At 53.1% G+C, this 18,771-nt stretch overlaps 2 protein-coding genes across 2 annotated transcripts; both read right to left on the minus strand.

The window, feature by feature from the left end:
• Positions 1 to 746: 746 nt before the first annotated feature.
• On the minus strand, positions 747 to 5,418 carry LOC138684216 (electroneutral sodium bicarbonate exchanger 1-like; the record flags this gene model as incomplete). The annotated part of the gene is made up of 7 exons (XM_069777922.1): positions 4,781 to 5,418; positions 3,947 to 4,060; positions 3,447 to 3,608; positions 2,569 to 2,820; positions 1,694 to 1,762; positions 976 to 1,149; positions 747 to 876 (listed from the first exon to the last, which is right to left on the minus strand). Coding segments are annotated over exons 1-7 (1,123 nt in total), but the record flags the coding sequence as incomplete, so codon positions are not given.
• On the minus strand, positions 5,418 to 12,860 carry LOC138684215 (electroneutral sodium bicarbonate exchanger 1-like). Its single transcript, XM_069777921.1, has 14 exons — positions 12,444 to 12,860; positions 11,585 to 11,731; positions 10,997 to 11,132; positions 10,621 to 10,781; positions 9,515 to 9,700; positions 9,318 to 9,406; positions 9,028 to 9,185; positions 8,561 to 8,648; positions 7,908 to 8,054; positions 7,644 to 7,735; positions 7,134 to 7,308; positions 6,864 to 6,997; positions 6,074 to 6,319; positions 5,418 to 5,965 (listed from the first exon to the last, which is right to left on the minus strand). Exons 1-14 carry the CDS (start codon positions 12,730 to 12,732, stop codon positions 5,722 to 5,724), a joined length of 2,292 nt encoding a protein of 763 aa, XP_069634022.1. The 5' UTR covers positions 12,733 to 12,860; the 3' UTR covers positions 5,418 to 5,721.
• Between the last annotated feature and the right edge of the window lie 5,911 nt (positions 12,861 to 18,771).

Genomic DNA, 18,771 nt, shown 5'->3' on the forward strand with positions numbered 1-18,771 from the left:
TTGCCCTGCGATCACCTCCTGCAGCCCTGCCCCCGAATTTGATTTTCCCACCAAGCTGCCTGCTGGTTTCTGTGGAATGCCCCACCAAGAGGCAAGTGGAGAAAACTCTGCCAAACACCTTCAAGCTAATCTTGCCGGGGGTCCTGGCGCTTGCTGGGGCTTTACCTGTCACTGCCTTGCTTTGGGATATCCACGTCGCTCGTCTTCCCCACGTTCAGCTGAACTGAACTTGCAGCAGCAGCAGCTTCCACCGCCCTCCTGGACTCCTGATGTAAAAAAGGGACAAATCACGTTCTCTGTCTTTGGTCAAAGTGGAGATAAGCTGAATGCCCAGCACAAACTTAGCAGTCTGCCCTCCCCTTCTGCCCCTTGGCAGCTATAGGTATTAGTGCAGCAGGGGAGAAACCGTTCACTCCAAAGATTTCGGGGCAGGGGGATTGTGTGTTCAAAACACGATTATGAGCAAATCTTGCCAGCAGCAGCAGCAGCATCTAATAATAATCATCATAATGATAATGACCTTTGTGAAAAACGACTCGTTTTAAAAATTACACCTGTATTCAAGTGTTCAGCTCACTGCTACTTGAGGAAACAAAGGTTACAACGTGGGACCCAGCCTATTGGGATCTATTTCGATTGAGTGCTGATCTTCCCCCAACGTTTCCAGACAAGCTGAAAGAGAAACAGGCAATCTCACAGCCCGACGGAGATGTCCAGCCCCGAGGACCCAGCAAGCCTTACCTCTTCTTCTCCAGCTTCATTTCTGGCATCGTCCAACTTCTTCTTCCTTTCTGGCATAAGGTCATCCAGAAAGCTGAGCTCTCGCTTTGAGAAGCAGAAATCCATCGCTTTCCGGACAAAGACGAGAGCCAAAACCTTCGCGAGTAAGAGGGAAGATGCGGTGAGCTCAGAGACGATGCCACCTCTCACTCCAACGCTGCAAACACCCCGCTGCCGAGCGGCGGCAGCTCTTACCATCATGGGAAAGATGATGGCGGCACGGGACACCTTGATGGTCCAGAGCAGGACGAGGCAGGTCAGCTGGATCACCGTGAACAAATGCACCTTTCGCAAGGGCACGTGCCGCAGGTAGATGAAATCCGGCTGGTGTTTCGCCGGCATCCAAAACAGCTTCAAGCGATCAAAGAACTGCAAAACAAAAGGGAGAGGTTGCCACCTTGGGACTGCGGCAAGGTTCTGGCCCTCTCGAGACGGGGAGGCAGTTTGCAGCATCTCGCTTGCCGTCAGAAATCCTGGATCCCACCGCGTTCCTCCTGGGAGCAGCACCCATTTTCCCTTTGCTCCATCTATCAACCGGCTTGCCCCCGAGAGCTGCCCACCAAACGGCAACTATTCCATGCCATTCCATTAGTAGCATTTCTCGGCCCACTGAATCCCCCAAGCGAGGATTTCCACCAGTGGTAGAAACTGCCTTCCCTTTGCACTGAATTCCCCCGCTTTCACGTAACCAAACACTGACCTGCCCTAAACCCTGAAACAGAGAGCGCTGAACTTGCCTGGTCCTCCCAGCCCTATATACCTCCTGTGCCTCCACCAATCTTTTGCTTACACAAAAGACTTTCATTGCTTGCTCTGCGAGAAGTTTTTCCCATGCCACTGCTTTTTTTCCCTGCTGCTACGGAGACAAAATACCAGGGAGCCGACACGCTGCACGCTGTAAAAGAGTCCGTACCTGAATTCCTCTGAGCGACGACACACCCATGTAGAGAAAGACGCCATAAAGCACAGGCATTGGTATAAACTGGGGGGGGAGAAAGAAAAAAAAAAAAGAATGCAATCGTTTCTTTTTCTATATTGCATTTTCAGTATTACCACCCTCTTCCACAGGCACTGCCTAAAATTGCTTGAAGCTTTCCAGCTTCCATTCAGGCTTAGAGATGGGTCAGATTTTAACCATTAAAGATTTTGTGCGCACGAGTGAGCTAAGGCTCTGCTTTAGGCTGAACTTTGGAGTTACCTCTCCTCAGAATAATCCTATTTTCCAGAAAGCTTGGAGGAAAATAGGCAATTTCACCCGTGCTGCCCTATGCCGCAGTCCGTGGCAGCAGAAAAACACTTCTGCCTATTCTTGGGGCAACAGGCAAAGGCCACATGCCTCCTTTTAGCCTAGAGACGAGATTACTTTGTGGGAGGAACGTGCAAGGAAGCCCACGGGGATGACCTCAGTGTGTTTAGCTCCTGGGAATGGCTGCTCCGGGGCATTTGGGCAGCAAATTGCAGCCAGTAAAGGGCTGCCTGTTTGAAAGAGAGCAGATGTGCTGGTCTGAATATGCTCAACTGTAACCCATAAACATGGGCGGGCCTGAAAGACACCCGAAAATTCAAGCAGTTGCGTTGCTCGCTCGCCTCGAGCACACCAAACGGGGGCCTGAAGGGCTGCAAAGCCTAACCGAGGCTGGTTCCCACCGTGGGTCGAGCCCCAAGGGTTGGGATCACCTCCTCCTCCTCCGCTCCACAACTAACTCCTCAGGCCTGCAGAGAGGGGACTGGTTTTCTGTAACCTCCAACAAGCTCGCGGTTGTTGGGTGGTTTGCATTTTCCTCTCACCTTTAACACGGAAGTGAAGAAGACGGAGCAGCCCATGAGCACAAAGATCAGCAAGCCAGTGACTCTCTGCTCTCGTATCCCCAGAAACTTGGGTTGTTCTCCTGGAGCTGAGCAGTCAGACTCTACTTTGAGGCTATTCACGTGGGTGATGGACAGGACGGTCGCAGCCACAAACCAGGGCAGCCCCATCACAGAGCACACCCCGAGCATCACGGCCACCACAAAAAGGTCCAGGTGGTACCCGCATCCTTTCTGCAGGCAGGAAAACAAGAAACAGAGCATCCCATAGCACAAGAGCAAGGAGAACGTCGCAAGGCAGACTCAAACCCGGCTCGAGCACAAGTCAACTTCTTCAGAATTTAAAACAAGAAATGGAAACAAGTAAGGGTGTATGCAAGCTTTGCACACGCACCTGGCATGAAAATCGGGCAGGAGTTCAGATGCAAGGGATATGGGGAGCTTGTGCGATACATACTTCTCCAAAAAAAAAAAAAAAGCCACCCCACAACCCAAAACCACCAAACCATTTTTTTCACTCACAAAGAAAATTCTACCACTTGCAAGGAAGGCGTGACTCTGAGTTATCCCTGGCAGCGCATCAAAACAATTCATTCCCCGCACCTGCTGCTGCTGCCATTTTAAAACAAAAAGGCGCTTCTATATTGCTCCAAGATTAATTTGCTCCTCCAAAAGGTTGCTCATCTGAACTGCCCTGTCACTTGCTCCCTGCATCATCGTTAATCCAGGAGAGCATCCTGCCACGCAGCCTGGCCTTGTCCCAAACCAATGCCTTCAGAAAGCATCGGGAATAAGAGCTTCTCCCCAGACCTGCAGCCCAGAAGGGGCTGGGGCTGGGGTCATCTCTCGCAGGCCCTTACCTTCAGCTTGTGCTCCTTCCTGTTCACAATAACGGCACTGATCTGCTGGTCCATGAATATCAAGATGGTGCAGAGCAGAGCTGGGACGAGCGCAGCCAACACCGTCCACCAAGGGTTGGGTCCTATGGGGTTGATGAACCACCCGCGGTCGTCTCTGGTAGGCTGCAACAAAGCCCACACGTCAGCATCGTCTCCCAGCCCAGGCACTCCACTGGCTTTCATTTTCCCCTCCCTCCCTGTGTCAGAGCACCTCCCAGCCCTGGCTTCACGTCCCCCTCTCCCGTGGGCTTCAGCAGTGCCGGTGTCCTCTTTGCAAGCACCTCTAGATACTTCTCCTGTAGGTATCTAGTTTTGGGGCCATCTTCTCGGTTCCAGGAGGAAGCAAGGCACTTGGAGGTGGAAGAGGAGATGCTCACACCCCCAGCATCTCCTCCAGACTCAGCCCTGCCCTGCCCCGGCATCACCTTGTGGCACCCCCACGTGCCAAAACACCCCAGTACCTTGAACGCATGGGGGACCTGGAGCTTCGGCGATGGGATCCCAGCCACAAAGTCAAGGAGCACCATGATGACGATGGTGAGGAAGACAGCAAAGTCGCTCACTGTGGACCGTACCTGGGGCAAGAAACCAGAGGTGAAAGGGGCATGGCAAACAGGGCCGTAACGTGAGATGCCAGAGTTGCAGACATCCACAACGTTAGGCTGGTTAACCAAATCCCACCACCCCTCTGAGCACATGCAGCCTGATCCCTTGCTTAGATACTGTTGCTGTGTTTGTCCCTGTGACATCTGGTGTCAGACAATAAAAAAAGCTTAATTAGGTGGACAAGGGTTGGTTTAAGTCAAAACCTAAAAATAATAATAATAATATTAAAAATAAGAAAACAGATGTCTGCCACTACAGCTACACTCACAGCTACAATGGCAACAAGGCACTGAGGCATCCTTTAGTCCTCAAAAGGAAGCTCCTCATTCGAATCTACTTTCCGCTCGAGCACATAATGCGCAGAAGGTAAGGAAAAAAAAACCAAAACCCCAACCCCCAAAACTTTGGGAAACCTGACTTCCTACTACCTGAGGAGGAAAAATAAAAAAAAAAAAAAAAAAAAAAAAAAATCTTCAATCTGGGGCAGGTCACGAGGCAGGTGGGAAATGCTACGATGATTTTGCACTCATGGAAATGAGTGCGGGACGTCCAAGCTCTTGGAGAGCTTGGCCTGCAAGGCCAACGTTTCCCAGCTTGACCAAGGCGGGGCAAATACTGCTTAGTGCTCCAGGAAAGCCATTTTGGGAAACGAGTGTGGAGATGGATGCTGGCCACCATCTTCTACTTACTCTGGTTGGAAAGTAGCGGCTGGTTTTAAACTTCTTCAAGAAGCCTGACAGGGCAAAGGTGGCGAAGAAGAGGATGCAGCACCAGAGGAACACGTCAGGCGTGTAGGGGCCGTCGCGTCCACAGGCAGGTCCTTGAAACTCCCCACGCAAATACCGACATTCCTGGAGAGACAGAGCGTCAGGACACAAAGGCAGTGCACGTGCGGCAGGGAAACCTCGCATAGCTAGGGGGTTTTGAGGACCTCGGTCCAAGATCCACGACCCTGTAACTGCTCCTGCCAATGGAGATTTATATTTAATGAGCAGCAGCAGCTGAACAAGTGACACATCGAACTACAGAGCGGAGAAATGAGACGTGAGGGGACGCCATACCACACACCCTCGGCACATCCTCTGCCTGCCATTCGAGCAATCGTGGCTAAAGAAGACACCAGAGGGGAAGGAAACACTGGAAACTCTTGGGGATAGAGAGAGAGGCAAGAGGGAAGGAGGGCTAAAGACAACCATGGCAGGAAAGGAGGAGAAGAGACAAATCGTCCCTTCCCAGGGGAGGGCTCGCAGAACCTGGCCAAGAGGGGATGAAGGCCACCGTAAGAGCCTGCCGCCCTAGGCCCGGGCTCTGCTTCCAGCAACAACAGCCTGAGAGGCTGCTCAGACATTTATGCATGGACCTACAGACAGCACTGAATGAGAAAGCAAGGCCTGGAGTTACTAGGAACCCATTAAGGAGGCCAATTACTACCTTTCAAGCATGAACTTAAGTCCTACAACTTCTACAGTAATCAAACCACCCACTACTTAACCTTCCTCCCAGTCAGAAGTACTGTCCTGCAACAGGCTTGAGGGGGACACTTGCTACCCACAATGCTGGGGACCAGGTAGACTGGGACAAGGTGGACTCTCCTCCCCAGGACCAAGCAGGTTCAAAGCACACGCTAGATCTAAGCAAGGACTTTTCCGAGCAGCACTAGCACAGTTTGAAGCCCATCATTCCCTGAAGGGCTCTGACTTTTGCACCATGCAAATGCCCCCGGACCCCATGGCCGCGGCGCGAGGAAGCAGTGGCTCGGGGCACTTACGGTCACCGTGAGGTTTTCCCAGGCTATGCCAGACACGTTGATCTTGTTGCTCGCCCAGAAACGCAGCGTTTCGTTGCTGGGATGGGTCGGTGCCTCACACTTACAGCTGGCAGGAGAGAAGCCAAGACGGGGGGGGTAAGGGAAAGGCGATGGAGGTGCAGCCCGGAGCTCCTGCCAAGGGGCAGCATCTTTCTCAGGGGGAAAAAAAACCCACTAGTAGCTGGTGAGGAAGTCCAGCTTGCTGTGCATGTGCACAGGGTAGGTGTCTCGCAGGTGACTCAGCTTCTCCAGAGCCTCGTAGATGAAGATGATGCAGATGAGGGAGGCAAAGGCTTCTTCCGTGAAGCGGGTGACGTAGCACACCAAACAGCTGGCGTCGGTGGCCACCAGCACTATGCACAAGAAGGCGGTCCACAGCCCAATGCACGCCCGCAGAGACAGATAGGAGAGCGCGTACTCCCTGCAAAAGCAAAATGAAACAAAGGCTGGAAAGGCCAGCAAGAGGCCCTGAGCCATGCCTGCCTTCGGGGAAAGCGGGGAGCAATTTTGGAGCGTGTCAAGGCTGCGGATGGGAAATGCCGTTTCCATGTACTACCACAGAGAGCCTCGGGGCTGTGGTGTAGGGTGTAGACCCACAGGAGGAGAGGCCAATTACTTAGTTACCACTGCTGAACAAGGATCTTGTGTTAACACCTTGGAGGCTGCTCGAGGTCAGGTCCCTCTTGGGCCAGGTGGTGTTCTCCCACATCACCCTGACGCCCTAACACTGAAACCAGCTGGGTGCGCACCCAGTCACCTGCTGCCAGCAAGCTGGGGCTTAATAATAAACCTTATGGCAATATAAGGGTGGTTTATCTCCCATCAAAGCCATCGCAACAAAAGGACTGTCACTAAAATCTAGCAACTACCCCTAAGAAAAAGAAAAGAAAAGAAAAGCATCTTTTCTCCATCACTGCCCCCTTCTGAAGGCTCTCGCAGCACCCAGCTGCGGCAGCCAGCCTTACTTGCAGAATTTGTAGAGGATCTTCTCGAACACGAGCACGGGTCCCGTGCTGCCGAGGATGGTGAGAGGCTGGCCGGCAAAGAGGCAATACACCACGCCGGCCATGGACGCGCCCAGCAGCGACTCCATGGCACTCTGTCCGGGGAAGAGAGGCAGCCGTGAGTAAATAAATCGTTAGGGAGAAACAACAACCAAAGCCCATTCACTGCAGCAAGGACTTTGGCCTGAGTTTGATCCTCCCCCATGGCCCCCAACAGAGAGAGGGGCTCACTATGTGGCCATTGGTCGCCTCCCCCAGCAGTCCCCCGAAGGTGATGACAGGGGACATGCAGGCACAGTAGAGGAAGAGGAAGGACGCCAGGCACTGCAGGCTCAGACCATCCCGGAAGTCGCTCCAGAACCACGGGGCTTTCCGCTTCACGTCCAGGGTCAAACCTCCAAAGAGCCTGCAGGAAGGAAAAAGAAGAGAGTCTGTTCTCTTGGAGGAACACGCTGACTTTGCTTTGCTGCAGAAGGGCAATCACAAGCACAGAGCAACTTCCGTGGCTAAAAAGAAGCACTCTCCTTCATCCCAAATCAAGGAAACCTGCGTGCAATGGTGATGGCTGGGGCTGAGCCCAGCTGCCCAGATCTCCCCCCTGCCCAGCCCAGGGGACCAAGCTGGTCATGTGGAGCCCCTTCACTGAACCAGCTAACCCCAAAGACCTGCTAGAAGGGAAGGTGCATGCTCAGATTTGAGGGGCAAACAGAAAAAAAACACCCAAACTATTAAAGCTCCCACCTTCCCGTCCGCTGCAGTTCAGGGCCACAGTGTTTCTCCAGCATGCTGTGAGAAGCACCGTCATCAAGAGCTCCTGGCATCTTCCTTTTTTCCTGTTAAAACGGAAGTAAGATAAAGCTATGGACTTGCAACCACTGGCTCGTTTTGCTTCTGGTCTGGCTCTGTGACTGTGTCAGAGCGGGACCTTGTGAATTTGGGCCCCTGAACAGCGTCCCCAGCTGTCCTGCCCGTCCCCCTCGCGCCTCCCGCCGACGCAGCACCCACCTGCGAAGGGACGTTTTTCGGGGGCTCGATTCGGATCGATGGATCCCACTCTCCTGGCGGCAAGACCGTGACCTGATCCAGAAACTCGTCGATGCCAGCCACCAGGTCAGCCCCGTTCTTGGCTTTATAGGCAACGTCACGGAAAACCTGCCAATAGAAGACAACCTGGTGAGAGGACAACCCAGCTCGGATGTCCTAACCAGTGCAATAAGCTCTTGCCTAAACGCAAGGCTTTTTCCCCAAAATTTCCTGCTGGAAAGGGCAGGAAATATTCCCCCAAAAGGAAAAAATCTGTGCATCACGGCATTTGTTATCGTCTCCCCCACAAGGCCCCCGTCCCCCATGGCACACCATACCCTTCTGCTTAAAGAGCAAGAGAAGTTTTACTGGCCCTGGCAATGCCACCACTGGGGACAGCGTGCTGGGGACCCCGGCGAGAAGGATGAGGTGCAGGATGCACCCCGGGTGGGATTTCAGCCTCCAGGATGTGGCGTGATGCAAATCTGCATGTTTGCTTTGGGGTGAGAAAGAGGGCTGGGCTGTTTGGAGAGCTGCGGGCAGCTGGGACAGCAAATCCTCTTCCTCACTACTTCAGAGACAGGGAGAGCTGAAGAAAGGCAAAAATGACCCGGAGCTATCTCATCTTGTCGCACCTCATCCGTCATGATAGTGGCCATGGACCTGCCGATCTCATGGTACTGATGGGCTTTTCCTTCTGGCCCAAGCAAAACAAACAGGAACCTGGGCAGGAAAAACAAAATGAGAGAGAGAAGAAGGTGTCCTTGCTCCGAGAGCACCCAAGGAAAGCCCTGGCAGCTCCCAGCCCAGAGCGTGGCTCAAGACGGGACACGTAGGCTCAGCGACGCCGCGATGAATTTGAAATTCTTCCAAGCCGACGGCAAATTTAATTTGGGGGCCAACTTTCATTACAATTGGCCGATGGGTTTAAAAGCTACAGCAGGGAATGGAGAAACGAAGGCGAGGAGATGTGGGTGGGGGAAACGTGCTTGCTCCCCCTCCCACTCGCCTTGTTCCCTTGGGACACCAAACTGATGCCTGCAACTTGATCTTTGGTTGGGTGTCTTTTTTACGGAAAAAAATTTGCGCTTCTCATTCGCACCTTGTTGGGATGGGAACTTCTGTCATGCCTGAGAGGAGGACAGCCGGGCTCAGGCGGACAAATGCCACGATGGGCTGGTGAAGGAAATCCAGCTCTCCTACCAGCACGTTGGATGCTTCAGCCCCGGTGGGAATTTTCTTCATGAAGTGCAGCTCCGCCTGGGCACGACAAGCGATTTTCAGGCAATTACCCCAACAGCAAAGCCCACAGCGCTCTGCAGCACACTCTGCAGCCAAGTTTGCAAGAGCAAAGCCGGCCCTAAAGGCGTAAGAAAGCTGCGAGTGTCTCACCTTGCTTAAATCCATTGCTCTGCTCTCAGGGTTCACCCCATCTTTAGCTTCCGCAGCGGTGGGAGAAGGACAAGGGGTGATTGTTTGGGCTGGTAGGAAGAAGAAAGACACTCAGAAAGATGGGCAAGGAGCAACTGGGACGCTTCTCCTTTGCCCGGACAAGTCTAATGGGGCCACAGCCCTGCAGAAACCCTCACCTGGCTTGTAGAGGAGGTGCAGGTCTGACTGCCTCTTGCTCACGTCAGCAAACGAGCAGACAGCGGGGAGAAGGTTGGTTGTCTTCTTGTTCTGATGGTGGTGCTTCCTCAAAAGGACTTCTCGAACCTGCGCCCGCATGTGCTCGTCAAACTCCGTGGACTGTTCTTGCTGGGCCAGGATCATATCTGAGGATGGCAAAGGGAAACGAAGCCGTCAGAGCAGAAACCCCAACAAGTCCCGACCCCCAAAGCCCCCAGGGAAGGCTGTGCCACACAGGCTGCACCCTAATGCCGGCTCAGCCTTGCACAGCAAGGCCTTTTAACAATGTTCAGCCTTTGCAGCGAAAACGAGAATTTTCTTTTGCTAAGAAACATCATCCAAGTGCTTATTCATCATTCCGCTAAGATAAATATTGCCCATTCTAAATAACGCAATTTTCTTGCCCGACCTGGCCTTTCTGACTCTACACGTTTACCCAAATTATAAGCAATCTAGAGCACAGACGTTCCCAGAGTTTCCCGTGCTGATCGAGTGCAATTTGCCGAGCCCAGGGAGAAACGTGCTAAGAACGGCTCCGACTTCTCCAGCCCTTGAAAGGGCTGAATGGAGACCTGCCGCCAGCCAAAGATAACTTCTCCAAAGCGGCTTTTGCAATTAACTTCAAGTATCTTCCCCACAGGAATACACTGCTTGGTCATCGCCAGATAACCTCTGCCTTAAAACTCTTCAATGCTGGATGTTAAGGCAAAAGTAAGAAAAAGAATGCGAGGAAACAGCTTGTAAGAAATCGTTCCCTTAAGGAGGTTCAGCTCTTACGCGGACTCCGTATTTCTAAGAGCAGCCTGCTAAGCCCTGACACACGCTCCTTTTTGGCTGCAGAACATTCTCTAGTGGCTTCTCCAGCCCCACAAACTGCTTTCAAAAGGACCCCGTATGGGAAGAAAAAAACGGTGCGACTGTTGCACGCCCAGTCTACATCCAAAAACAGCTCATGAGAAAAACACAGTGGGACTTCTGGAAAAGGACGTGCCATTAGGGCAGGGTCTGATGTGGGAGTGAAGAGCTGAGCTCGGCCGTTCCCGGAGGGATGCAGCGCCCACGGTACCTGCAATCTCTTCGATGCTGTTGGCACAAATGTCCAGCAGCACCGACCCGTTGCTGATGCAGCTCCTCAGCTCGGAGAGGCTGTGCAAGGACAGCGTGCCAACGTAGGGCTTGCTCCAGCGCTCGCCGCCATCTTCCACGTCCTCCTCAAACTTCAGCCACCTGTGGACATCGGGTGCGATCAGCCCCATTGCAAGAAAACAGCCCCAGCTCTGCAACCCCTTTGACAGAGCCACGGGGTGGCAAGAGGAGAAGGCTCCTCGTGCCGCCACCTGCAGCTGCAAAAGCTTCGCGTCCTGGAGGGGAGAAAGCAGAGCCCACGGGCGCTGCCGGTGCGGGGACTCCTCTCCCACCGCAGCCAAGCAGCAGGGATTTACCTTGCCGTTTCCTTCCACTCGGCATCTCGGCCCTCTTTTACACAGATCTCATCCAGCTCGGAGAACAAGTGGTGAGGGACATGCTGCTCGTCCTCCTTGGTCCTGAGAATGAACTGCACCCGCTGGGACGGGGAGCCTGGGGGCAGAAGGCAAAGACCCATCCCGTTACCGCGCCTCAACACAGCTCATCACGCTCACGTGCAAAGTGGCCATCAGCACCAGTGCAGCCATAAACACTGGGCTGGCCCCTCTCCTCTGCGTCTGTCTGGGCTTGCACAGAGCCATGGAGAAGGAGAAGCATCTAGTCCACCTCTGCATAAGGATGGGCTGCTTTCCTTCCCCACATTGCCATTTTTAAAGCCAGGATCCCTCTAAGGAAGACGAGCCTACACCCATTAGGCATTTAACTGCATTAAAAAAAAAACCCCAACCAACCAACAAAAAAAAGAAAACTTGGGAAAAAGAGGGTGTTGCTCAATAAGGCCACTTTCCCTCGGAAGAACAGCAACTCACTCAAACTAGCCACGGGGACCTGCTCGCAGAAGGCCCCAGCGCCCACGTTGCCCCCAGGAGTTTAGCGAATGCCGCGGTGGGACTTACAGTGGTAGCCCTGCTCCGTCGGGGCAGAGTCCTTCTCCCGTTCCCCTTCCCGATGCTTCTGGCTGTGGCGTCGGTGATGCCGGTGGCTCTGCCTAACCAGTGGCATCCACGCGCCCACGTACAGGGTCCGGTGGCCTGCGAAAAGCGAAAAAGCGGCGTGTTTTGCAGCACTCTCGGCATTGCAGCAATGGTTGAGGTGGCCGGTGCCTTGCTAAGCCACGGTTAAATCCCAGGAGCAACACCACCTTCCCTTAATCTTATTTTCACCGGACCTCCTTTTTTGCAAGCCTATTTTACTCGAGCTTTGCAACAACACAGCAACAACAAGCGTTGGCTCCGCCTCATCTAAAAGTGCCCTGAAAGTATCGGACCTCTTCTCAAATTCCAGCTTCGGCTGGACAACACTCAGACTTGCTCATTAAGCAGCAACACAAGCTAATTATTGTCAAAATCTCTGTATGGCACGAGGCGACAAGAGACGGTCAAATCAGTCCCATCGTAATGAACTCCAGAACAAAAAAAGAAAATCACAGCCCCGCGTCTGCAGCCCTGAAATGATTCTCCTGACCTCTCCAAGCCAGGAGCAGCCTCTGCGAGAAAAAAAGCCGTCAATTATCGAGCCCCGTGGCTACAACTCACACCGTGGCCTCCCGGGGGCCTTTTTCCCTCCGTTTAAAAAGCCGTAATAGTAAAAAACCTGACAATAACTGTGCTGCTTTATTGAGAAGCGCGGCACGTTTTGCTGCACGTGATGCGACACCCAACAAGGCACACTGGAGAGACTTTGTGCAATGGGAAAACGCGCTGGGCTGGTGGCTCCTCTACCAGGATCTCAGCAGAGACTCACCTTCCAACTCCTCCTTCTCATAGCAAATACTGACAGCGTTGCTCCTTCTTCCCCGGTCGATCACTGCCTCCTCGTCATGTCTCTGTTTAGCAACGACAAGAAGGGAAAAGTTGGGGCTGGGGGTGGAGAGCTCCCTTACGTCCTCCCAGCCATCATCCAGCCCTGCGTCCACGCGAGTCCACGAGCCATCACGCCTCTGCGTGCCTCCTCCTCCTTCAGGCACAGCCCTAAAACCACGGACTTGTAGGAGGTTTTTCTTCCCATACGCAAATAAAACAGCCCATAACATCACCTGTACTGCATACCATGAGAGTCTGGACGTATTTCATACAGCAGGAGAGGGATGACTGTTTCAGACCAAAAAAACCCACCTCCTGCTTTGTTCTTCAGGTTCCTGTCTAAAAAAGCGATTTCCAAACTGGAAAAAATAACCCCAACCCACAAAACTGCACTTTTGAGCCCCGGCCGTGCTACCTGTAACTCTTCCAGAAGTGTCATTTTGTGACCCCCAGTTGGGTTCATCCTCACGTCAGTCACTGGGTTTTGGGGACAACTGAACCTCCAGGTCAGTCAGGGGGCCCGATTCCCCAGGGACTGATGGAGTAGCCCTCACGGGAGGAGCTAAGTGGCACCCAGTGTGCACCAACTCCAGAGACACAATAGGGACCATTATGAAATCACAAGCTATGATGCGGATCCAGGCAGCTACTTAAAGCCACGCACCCCTAGACCCTTCCCGCTTGGAAAACTTAGTGCCTGGGGAGAAGCCAGCTCTGCTTTCAGCAAAAACTCTCCAGAACAGAGAAACTTCCTGCATGAGAGGTGTCAGGCTCAAAAGTGCGCAGAAGGAAAACCCTCCACAGGCTCGTTCGCCCTCCTGAGAAGCAAAGCCCATTAGCAGCAGCATGGTTTCTCTCTTTTTCTTTCTAACAGTAGAGCTGAAGCTCTAGCATCCTGAGGATAACGGGAGGTACAAATACGGTAGGGAAAAAGAACATCTTACTGGATCGATGGGTAGATTCAGAAAAAAACCCTGCTACACAGTAGTTTATCCCGACTGCTAGCTAGAACCGAGAAGACTGTTTTTTCCACCTGCGTCGACAGTTCCGGTGAAACATACTACTCGTCTAGGACGGCTGCATCTGAGGAACGAGAATTAGTTATCTGCAATACAAGGAATAACAATGAGTCATTTTGTGTCATGATATTCATCAGACTGCACAGAGAAACAAGAGACAAATGCATTTGAATAACCATGTCTTGTGTTACGTTTTAACCACTTAACATTCCATGAGAAATACCCCAAGAGCTCAAGAAGAAAGAGCAGAAAGACAGGAGACAGGTGAAAGCCGAGAGCGCCAGCTAGACGGAATGAAAGACCCTCTTCCTTCTCTGAAGCTTCAGCAAGGCTTCCTTCACCTGCTGGTTCCTCCGACTGTAAATGACGGGGTTCAAACTGGGGCTGACGAGACTGCAGAAAAGGGAAAGAACTTTCTCCCTCCCAGAGGAGTTACCGCTCCCGGGCCCCGCGTACATGAAGATGGCGTTTCCATAAAAGACACCCGCCGCGGTCGGGTGGGAGCCACACGTGGACAAGGTTTCGTGCCATCCTGGCGCAGAGCGGATGCGCAGATCGGTGGCCGGGGTGTCCAGGGAGGAAATCAGGATTAAGGCTAAAGGCAAGAGGAAGAAGCACACACAGACAGCAAAGATCAGGACTTTATTGGCAGGAGCGGCAGTGCAGGCCAGCTTTAAGACAGCAACAATTTCACAGGAGAAGTGGACAACCTCGCAGGGGCCACAGAAAGGCAGGTGTAAAGCCAGAGAGGCTTGCAGCGTGCCCAATACGAACGCCAAAGCCCACAAAACCGTGGCAAGGGTGAGGCGCAGCCTCCAGATCACGATGAGGGCATAGCGCAGGGGACGGCAGATTGCCACGTAGCGAACATGAGACATCACGGCCAGCAGCACGCACGCTGTAAGTGCAAAGATTAAATAAAGATGGATCTGTGCCCCACACCCAGCACAGGAGAGGGCTCTGCCTTGTCCAAGGAGGCTCCTTAGCATACGGGGGACATTGCTGGAGGCGTAGCAGATGTCCGCGATGGAGAGGTGGCAGAGGAAGAAGTACACGGGGCTGTGGAGGCAGCAGTCCAGGCAGATAAGCAGAAAGACAAGTGCGTTTCCCATCAGAGTGGCAGAGCAGAGGGCAGAGAAAAGGCCAAAGAGGCAGCGCTGCAGGGCTGGGGTGCTGCAGAACCCCAGGAGGACGAATTCTGTGACAGTCGCTTCATTCTGCACGCTGTGCTGGAGGTGAGGCAGCACAAACTGCGACCACGGAGGTCTGGAAGCAAAGGAGCAAGGAAAAGGAAAGAAAAAGGAGAGTTTTCCTAAGAATGTTGTGTCCTTTACTCTTTACGCTGCAGCTCCCTTCTCCCCGTTCTTCCCTCTGACTCCAGTGAAAGGTGCGTACTACCCTCCCCACGCTGAGCGACGTACATCTGAATTGCAAGCTCCAATCTCTCTGCAAACTTTGAGCAGCTTGACCAATCTCGCACAACTTTGCTGCCTAGCTTGCCCTTGAAGTCTTTCTTTTCCTGGGTTGGTTTGGGGTTTTTTTTGCAGGGGGTGGGGAGGGGCAGGGGGTGGTTTTGCTGTTGGAGAAGATAAGATGATGAAGATTGCAGGTGTCGATTAAGGTGAAGTCAGAACAACTTCAAAGCAGCTATTTTAAATTAAGTCCATATTAAAAGGAATGCACAGTTCACAGAAGAATTCCAGTTTTACCATTAAACCAACCAGCATTTCCAATCCACTGCCGTGTCCTCTTTACCTTCGTGCAATGCATTCCTATTGAATCCTGCAGTTGCTTGATCCGACTCCCCTATCCCAGCAGGGAGGCTACTGCAGGCCCGGGAAGGTCAGGCAGAACGTCACCTTGGTTCCTGCTGTGCAGCTGCTCGCCGTTACCAGTTTCGCAGGGTGCTGGTCAAGGTCCCTGGGCATCCCCTGGCACTTGTCTCCACGCGGCTCTCTGGTCTCCAAGATCTTCCGCCACTTCCAGGATACTTCCTCCAGCCAGGATCTTCACCTTTTCCTTCCTGGGTCCCTTTCTTCTCTTCAAGATCCCTTCTTCTTTCTGGGAACCCTTCTTTTTGCCACCACCTCTTCTTTCTGGAACCCCACGCCCCCCGTTTTCCCAATCTAAGTTGTCTATGTGAGCAGTACGATGCCTGATCAGCCTCCGAATTAAGGCTTCTGGCTCCTAGCTCTTTAGTAACTGTAGGATTCGGGACACGCTGGCTGCGTGTAGCAAGAAGCAGGCTTCTGCTTGACAGCTCAGAATTCAGTTTCAGACATTCACACGCACAGACCTTGCCACACACGTGCACCCCGTCACGTCTTGCCTGGTAACCTTCACAGTTTGAGCCAGTTTTTTGTCTACGGCCGGGCTTCAGACCCAGGGCATGGCCACAGAAGCGCATTCCCCCCGTCAGTCTGTGAGCTGAGCAAGGGAGAGTCAATACTTGTCTGGTGAGCCTCATACCCAGGCAATGTGGGCGACCCCTCTCCTGCGACAGCCCTGGCAAAAGCCACAGCAGGGTGCTCCCTTGCCTCTGCCTAGGTCACCGGGGTTCCCCTGCCTGCCATTGCTCCTTTGTCCTCCTCTGTGTTTGTGGAGATGAACCTTTAACCACACAACCTAACACCTACAACGCCGGGAAAAAGAGAGGCTGCAGAGGGTCCAGCGGGGAAGGTCGCCGATGTAAAATGCTCTTTGTGAGAGGCAGCACACCCAGCTCACCTCCTTGCTCCTGAGCTGCTCTATCGGAAGCACTGCGTGCAGGACGCTCTGCTCAACAGGCTGTGTCTGTCTCTGACTGCCTTGTCCTTGCTGCAGCACCGTGTGCTGGGGGAACGCCACGGAGAGCAAGGAGGACGCTCTTTCCCCAGGAGCAACGGAGGGTGCTCAGCTGAGTGCTGCTGCAGGGGCCAAAGTGGGGCAGGCAGGCAGGCAGGGGAAGGCAGGAACGAGGGAGCTGGGAGGAACCGGCCAGTCTGGGAGATGCCCGAGAGGCTCGAGAACCCTGTAAGCACAGGACGAGCTCACAGGAGGTTCAACGTGAGGCCCTGTGCTTAACCATGCCCTCCAGATCTGGACCTTCTCTGCTTCCCGAGTTACCGTGCAGTTTAACAGCCTGGTGCAGAGATCCTGACTGGGAGATCACTGTACCTCCAGGAGTTAGGGATCCACCTAACAGTTAACCTGAGCGGGTGCAGGTCTGTGCTGCGCTGTACCTACAGCGTGGCCTTCAGGCTGTGTCCCTACACATGCCCCTTGGCCGCAGGATAAACGGAGCTGGTTGACTGTGACAGAGGAGCCTCCAGGCAGCTCCTGCTTGGTACCAGCGATTACGCCACCTGCGCGGCCCTGCCGTTATCTAAAGTGCAGCAAGAAGTCCGCGCGTGAACATCCTTTACGCATGGAGTTGTTTTCTTCTAAGAAAAGTTGTACGACACCGTGAATGACCAAAAAGGAGGAACTTCTCCACAGGCAGGATCTGTACAGTGTGCCAAGGGAAAATCCGTCTGGGGTCTGCCCAATGCTGCATGAACGCAGGGTCCCCAGCATCTGAAGGGACCTAAGATTTACTTGCTACCTAGATGCCTCTTCTTGCTGCCTGTATGCCTTCTTCCTGGCTACGTCGCCTCCCAAGAGCTTGCCCACCCCCAGCCTACTGGGGAGGGGGGGAATGGTAGAGAGACAGCCCTGATGCTGTGCCAGCACTGCTCAGCCATGGCCAAAACACTGCTGTGTTATCAACAGCTTTCTAGCTACCAGTACAGAGCACAGCACCACGAGGGCTGCTGTGGGGTAAAGGAACTCCAACTCAGCCAGACCCAATAGAGAAGGAAAGTGGAGGAACAACAGAGGGGGCAGCCCAGGGACACAGAGCCCCAGGTCTCATCCGGCCGCTCCTGTGACCATACGGTGTATTCAAAATCAAATACCTGAAGTGCTTCCTTAGACGCAGTTTACAGCCAGGGGACAAGAAGGTGGCAGTTCTGCATTTTGCAGCTCCCAGGCTGATGGCAGAGCCAAAGCAAAAAAAAAAACCAAACAACAAAAACCAAACCAACCAAGAGAGGTAAGACTGGAGGCAAGGGGGCAAATGCTTTTCTTTCACCTTAGGCCAACTGCTCGGACGCTCTCTATGCTGCCCTGCCACAGAGGGCATCCCTCTCGTACCAGTAAGAGACATAAGAGCGAATTAAAGCCAGGACCCCAAACCAGACCAAAAACCCGGTCATGATGAAGAAGAAAGTGGAGAATGCATCAAACATAACAGAAAATGATTTTGGACATTCCCAGTTTACATTTGGAAAAAAGAGAGAAAAAAAAAGAGGAGGAATTAGGTATTAAAAGAAGAGCACTGAATGATAAAGCAGTAGCAGTCCCTCTACCACTACAAACCCACACCCCCACACGCACGTACGCACACAGACTTAACACCACCAAACTCCCATTGACTGTGATGTTCACCTCAGCTTGCTGGTCTAGAGATACTGAATGCCTGAAGCACACCAAGGAGAACTGAAAACATCTGCATGGCTTTAATGGGAATCCTCCAACTGAAACAAAGCGCTTTCTCCCTCTGTCTGCGTTGGCACATCCCCGAGTCACGCTCTCACTCCTCTCCTTCAAAGTCAAGATTCCTAAACGTGAAAAGCGGGAGTGGGGAATGGCGAAGGGAAGAGAAAAAGAGGGAGAGCATCATCAGTGGAAGACCTGCCAGCTGCTGCTGATTCAGCCCTGTTCGGGGGACCACCCCAGCAGAGAGGAGCTGGTTTGCGTGCCACGGTCCTCACTGCCTGTTCCCAGGGACAGGCCGTTTGCTCAGCCTTGCCGGCCAAAGCGTGGGAGAAGCGTAGGCGTGTGCCGTCGCTTGCAGAGGAGCACGGACACGTTCACGTGCAATCCTTTACCTTCTTCCTCCCTGGATTCAAAGGGTTTCTGTCTTCAAAGTGAGAGCCTTCCGTACGGTCGTTTGTGACATTTCATCCAGGATAATAATCTCAGAAGGATCAGTCCTGCAATAAATATTTCACATAGCAATCCGTGATTATGGGAACTGATGCCACCAAGGGCATTAGCATCAGCAAGAGGAACAGCGGAGCCCCGAGAATCAAAGCTCCGCATAAGTGTGGGAGGTTTTGCTGGATGAGGAGTTTTGGGAGGCAAGCCGGGGAGCTGCAGAGCAACAGCTCTGTGCAAAGGCTCTTGCTGGGGTCTAGCCCCGGTCCGGGTTCCTAAGCCACTGCTGGT

Source organism: Haliaeetus albicilla, unplaced genomic scaffold, assembly GCF_947461875.1.
Source record: "Haliaeetus albicilla unplaced genomic scaffold, bHalAlb1.1 scaffold_135, whole genome shotgun sequence".
NCBI classification, from domain to species: Eukaryota; Metazoa; Chordata; class Aves; order Accipitriformes; family Accipitridae; genus Haliaeetus; species Haliaeetus albicilla.